The 6,000-nt window shown below is 49.8% G+C and overlaps 1 protein-coding gene across 1 annotated transcript; it reads right to left on the bottom strand.

Moving 5' to 3' along the window:
- Positions 1 to 3,228: 3,228 nt before the first annotated feature.
- KD926_000234 (putative MFS multidrug transporter) lies at positions 3,229 to 4,900 on the bottom strand (the record flags this gene model as incomplete). The annotated part of the gene is made up of 2 exons (XM_053104172.1): positions 3,229 to 4,614; positions 4,685 to 4,900. The coding sequence occupies 2 exons, from the start codon at positions 4,898 to 4,900 to the stop codon at positions 3,229 to 3,231; spliced, it is 1,602 nt and encodes a 533-aa protein (XP_052952567.1).
- Positions 4,901 to 6,000: the final 1,100 nt, after the last annotated feature.

Raw genomic sequence — 6,000 nt, 5'->3', positions numbered from 1 at the left:
CTGGAGAACCCTGTACTTTAAGAAGCAGTCTACTTAATGTATATAAGTACAGTATACGTTTATTCTAATATCTTAGCCTTTAAGAGTTCTAGATGCTTTGTTGTTAAGATATCAATGTCCTAAAAAGCGCCATTCTATATGGAATACGGGAGGTGGCCGCTCGCTTGTGGTGGCCACTCACTTGTGGAATACGTTATACACCGTGATGCTGCCCGTTTATGTTCAACAATTCCGCCATTGTCAGAATCCTATTGCACAAGCGTCTAATTGGTTGCGTAGTTTTGTCTTTTTGCGTTGGAAAGATTGGTACTTTTCTCGCCTGGCCCTTTCAAAATCCGCAGTAACTGCCTGGTCGTGTAGGCGCAACCGTTTGTCTCTTCAAGTCCAGCCTGAAGGCCTCTAGAAGAAGAACTATCACCCGGCAGCGAAGGAAACAATTTGCTTGCAATGTAACCCTGATCTCTATTTGCCCTGTTTTGGTGGCATGCAACTCAGGGGGCGTGTGGCATATCTTACGACCTGGTGTAAACAGGCCTCCCAGCAGGGCACCTCCAAGAAAAAACAATCAACGTACTGTATTAACAGATGATATAACAGCCGTTCGGAGTAGAGTGAGCTGCATATTTTACGCCGTGTGTAAGCCAGGTCGTTAGTGGCATCGACATTCGCAATGCGGACATTCCTATGATTGAGCTTTTATGCACAGGCTGCCCGATGGAGTTGACATGTTCTATCTCTTTGGGGATATGCGTGAGATGGGATTCGCATTCAAGAATCTTACAACCCTTGGTATTACCAAGAAAATAAATTCCCGTTTGGAAGCTCTTCTAGAGTGGCTGAGCTAAAAGCCAGAACTTCGAAGAAGTTTTCCCGAAAGCCTCTATCCCTGTGCGAATATCCACAGGTCCAGATGCAGGAGGAAGAAGGATTGCAAAGTTCGTCGTAAAGCATCTCGAGTGGTTCGGAGGTCCTGATTAGTTTGCTGGAGTCGCTCTTTTTTAGCGGGGAGAGCGATGGTTCGAGCCTTCGTTTGTTGGAGAGAGGTGCGGGCAGTCTGTAGGGGTTGTCCGGTGGGGCGATGCTCAGCATATACGAGCATTGGTGTTCAGAGTCGCATTAGTATTGAATTTACTAAAAAGCTCGTCGCCGTTCGGCAGGTGTTGAGTGGCTGAAGTTGAAGCATTCCTGGTCTTCTAACTTCTAGTCCGCGTAGAAATACTCATCGATTGTGTGATTTCGGATGTCCTGAACAACAGAGGCAAGCCATATGGTAAAATTATATTGTCGAACAGGATCCGCGGCTCGGGCTCCAAATGTGCAATACTAGCTTAAAATGATGAAATTGATGCGATAATGAAGCTTTTCAATAAAATCAATGGATGGTTGTTATTGAGACTATCTCAGGGAGACGAGGAAAAGACCAGGAACAACTCCTCTCGGCCCTTCCTACCTAATCGGCCCGTATCCCTATTCTTTGTTGTAACAAAGAATCGTTCAGTGAATAGGAAAGATCCACAGCTCGGGATGAAGTAGAAAGGTAACGTTGAGGACATGTTGCAGGTTGTCTCTGGACTGGCGTAAGTCGGTTACAGATTGTTGGAGTTGTTCTTTTTCGACCTGCAGGGTTGCAGCTGTGGTTTCGGCATCACGCAGTGAACGACGGGTAGCTTCCCAAGGCCTCACCGGTAGCGTGGTTGGCAACGTTACGGAGTGCCTCCAACTGAGCTTCGAGTTCCACGTTCTTTTTCTGCAAATCCCGAAATTGTCGTTGAGGAGATCTGGGTTCTATCCATCCGATGTCTCCTCCACTCTGTAGTTTCCGTCTCTCCACAAATGCCACACACGTGGTTTGTCCGTTCTTGCTTCTTTGAGTTGAGTTGAGGACCTCTAGACCTCCACCGCTTCCCTGCTAGAAGAACTGCCTCTCCATGGCTTAGGATGTCACTGCCTAATGATACGATGACAATCAAGGCATCAATTGTTCGGTCATGAGCCTCTCGATATGCATCACAGCAGGCTTACAAGTTTGCAAACTCACTAGGTATAGGGTGCTTCGGGTAAATGCTCTCGAGACAATACATAACCTGTGTGAATGCTAATACCTGACTGTGGGAAATCACCTGCTTTTGAAAATGGCGCAGTAACCGACGATTTGCGACATCGTTCAGGAGATTCAAAACAAGTTTGACGTCGTTGACTTCTAGAATAAATTAGTGAAATGACCGCTGTTAGATACAGGGGTCAGGCTTACCCAAACGCTTGGCGACCTCAAATTTACAGGCATACAGGCTCTTGAAATGCTAGAATTCGGTTATGTTTTGCATTCCGAACATCAGAATGTCTGAGGCGAGATCAGCACCATGTTAGAGGTCCTTCATTCTATTCATCAATTTCTTTTGCTCAGGTGTTGGGTTTCTTTGACTTTCGGGGTCATTTGTTTTCGCCTCTAACGTAAAAATCGGAAATGCGGTTTCTACGTCTCCGGTGATAGGAAATGCCTGGTCGGGACTTGCTGACGGTGGATATTGATTTTGGGAGGGTGATCGCCATTTAAATCCAATGGTAAGGTCGGGTTTCTTTCGCACCCTTGTGAATATTGGCATACGGCGGCCCATTTCAGGAACGTGCGATGCCGAACATCCACATGGAAATCTGATGATGATTTGGATGGCACGACTTGTACTTCCTCGGTGATCGAAACACGTAACTTCTGACTCATAGAATCAGTTTCCGTGGCAGTGAAAACCCCAATGGACTGGGTTTCTTCTGGGAGAGCCACCCGTTTCCGGCCTTTTCCATATGTCATCGCTAGATATCATATACAGGCTTGCTCGTGGTTGTGAGGACCAGGGAGCGAGCAAGGCACAAGGGACGTGTGGAGCAGTCTATACAGGAGAGATGCGATGGGAAGTTAAGGGAAGATGACGGAAGACTATCTACGCAGAGATTACAGGGCAGGAAGAGGGTAGAACAGGTGAATCTAGAAGGGACAAGACGAACCTCGATGGTGAAGGGGCGTTCCCCTTCACTCTGGGGGCAGTAAGTTTGATGATAATAGATGTGTTCTCACGGGGGCGTTAGTATATTCAATTCTACAGCAACAGCTTGTATCCTTAGCGTTAACTTAAACAAATGTGACTCGTTCACCGCAAGGCTACAAGATGGATTAGTATTTTGTGATAACTATCTGTACATCTAACCGAAAATGAAAAGAAAGAGAAGGAAAGATTATTCCCTCTCTATGCGATTAGCCTCTGCCGCCAACGCCTCTCGCTCATCTACCGTCAGCTCGCTCTTCGCGTGGTGTATCCTCACGAAGAACAGCACAATCAGCATCCCCGTGCCCGCCAGCCCGGTCTGGAACCAAAACACCGCCTTGTAGTTTTTGTACAACTCCAGTCCCTTGGTCTGCGTCTGCACGATATCCGCAAAGCCCAGCATGATGGCGATCCCCAGATGCAGGGTGCAGTTGATCAGCGCACCGGCTAGCCCCTGTCTGGCCTTGGGCATGCTGGTGGTGATAAAGATGTTGGCCAGGTTGAAGCTGATGTCGATGCCGACGGTGCCGCAGATCATGGCCGGAAAGACAAAGGCCCAGTAATTCCCGCCGAGTGGAATGAGCGCAAAAAGTAGACCCGAGCCCAGGTACCCGAGGCACGAGATCAGCATGACGATCGTCCCGGAGATCTTGTGGAAGATGAGGCCGCCGACGGCGGAGAGTATCAGACCGCCTACGCCCATGGGTGTCGCCCACGCGACGATTTGGAGTGGCCCGGCGCCCATGACGTCGGACATGTAGAGCACCGAGTAGAGGAGGAAGGTGCCCAGACTGCCGTACAGGAAGAGTAGGGCGATGGCGAGCGCCGTCATGTATTTCACCTTGAACATGTCGCCTGACAGGAGTGGGTTCGAGACCACCCATCCCTCCACGTAGGTCATGATGGCGAGAAGGATGATCCCCAGCGCGAAACACACGGGGATGTACGGCGTTCGCCATCCCTGCGGTGCATACGAGCATTCCGCGATGGCGAACACGAGGAGCACGACCCCCGGCACCGAAAGACAGCACCCGGCCCAGTCCATCTGGATGCCCAATTTCCGCTTCTCCGCGTAGTCGTTCGGAATGTAAAAATACGAGGACATCGTGGTGATGCCGGACAGGATGGCCCCGATAAAGAAGTACCATCGCCAGGTGAGAAACTGACTGCAGATCCCGGAGAAGAAGATCCCCGCAAAGAACCCCAGCGCCGCACAGGCGCCGTAGATGCTGAAGACGAGATTCTTTCGCGGCCCTGGTCGATACGTACTGCCTAGGATCATCATCCCGGCGGGCAAAAAGCAAGCCAGAGCCAGGCCTTGCAGCGCTCGACAGATGAGCAACATCAGCCAGGACACGGACACGCCGGCGAGAATGGAAGAGATGATCATCCATGTGAACCCGGCGACGTAGAGAATGTATCCGCCATACATATCAGCCAGACGGCCGAAGATGAGCAGCGTTGACGTAACGACGAGAGATAGAGCGGTCGACGGCCAGATCGTCGAAGCGGCGGGGATGTGTAATTCCTTGACCAAGGTAGGGAGAAGCACGTTCGAGCCGGAGATGTAGTATTCCTAGAGGGAAAGTATTAGTATTTTCTTTATATGAAAGTTTGAAGACAGAAGTCCTGAAGAAAAGACATACTGCAAGGATCTGAGACATCATGATGGAGAAGCAGAAGGCCAGTTCCGAGAATAGATTGGCGAAACATGGCGGTCGCTGTCGTCCCAGTTGCTCGATGTAAGCATCGTCTGCATATCCAGCGTGGTGCTCTGGATATTGCTGTAGAGGCGACGAGGCTTTGGTCGATTTCTCCTCGTTGGCTTCAAGCGCCGCCGGTGTAGGTGTTGTCGAGATCATGGTCCCAATTCCAATACGATCTCGGGCAACTGAAAGCAACTGACCGTTCGCTATCCATACAGAAAACTGTTGACGGGACAAGAGCTGGAATATATATCATTCAGATCCTACTTGTCATATTGTTGGGAGGCAAGACAGCGATTTCTAAGCCGGCGTCAACAACTCATGCGGTTGGAGGAAAAGAGTTTTCTTTTTCTTCTTTATAAAGACGCCGAGAGATTCCCTTGACCTAGCCCCGAAGCCACTAGAATTGCCGCGCTGTACTAACCAAGCGAAACGACAAGCTGGACCTGCAGGATTCAGCGAATTGGAACCAGGGGAGTCATGATTGCTACCTTCCCCAAGGTTCCTCGCTGCCAGATGGGCGGCCATCTCCCGATAACTACCTTTTCGAGAAGCCAGACGGTGGGGAAAAGAAGAAAATTGAAGGGAGATCGCTTCTCCCATGGTCAAGGATCGAGCCGCAAAGCTAAGAATGGCCGAGTAGTGAGCTTGTTTGCTTCTCCGTTGGGCTGCCTTTTTGGGAAGTTCAAAGTAGTGGAGCATCCATCGGTCGACTCACTATTTTAATTGGTGGGGCCAATTCCCATCGTGCATTGAAGTACGAAGTAGTATTGAGTCCTCCTTAGTGGCCGAGACTGTGACTGTTTCTTCCGTGCTTGACACATGGTGGTTTCTGGGAGTTGGCTGTTGGTCAGTTACTTATTATTGTCAAGGATAGGTAAAGTGTCTCTCTGTTCATCCATGTGGCTCCGCATACCTCATGTGCAATCGGATTATTAGATTGCTTGTATGCATCGGATGCCCTTCGCATGTTGGCGATATATATTGGCTACTACTCGCATCCCGGGCAATTCTACCTCAATCGAGACAGAATGCTCTAGAACCAGTGGTAGCGGAGTACACTGTAGATTGATAAATCTCGACCATCCGAGGCAAACCGTGTGGCGTCCACTCAGTCATGTGACGACCCGTGGGGGTTGCCCGCTCCTCCGCTCAGATTCCTTCTTCCACCATTCGACACCCTCATTCTGGCCCTGTACAGAGCACTGCCCCAGATACTTTAAATCTGACCCTATTGTGGCTGGTGACGTCAGTCG

The sequence above is a fragment of the Aspergillus affinis genome (genome assembly GCF_023601865.1).
Source record: "Aspergillus affinis strain CMG 70 chromosome Unknown NODE_105_length_128453_cov_87_050859, whole genome shotgun sequence".
NCBI lineage: Eukaryota > Fungi > Ascomycota > Eurotiomycetes > Eurotiales > Aspergillaceae > Aspergillus > Aspergillus affinis.
This window is presented reverse-complemented; position numbering and strand designations above follow the sequence as displayed.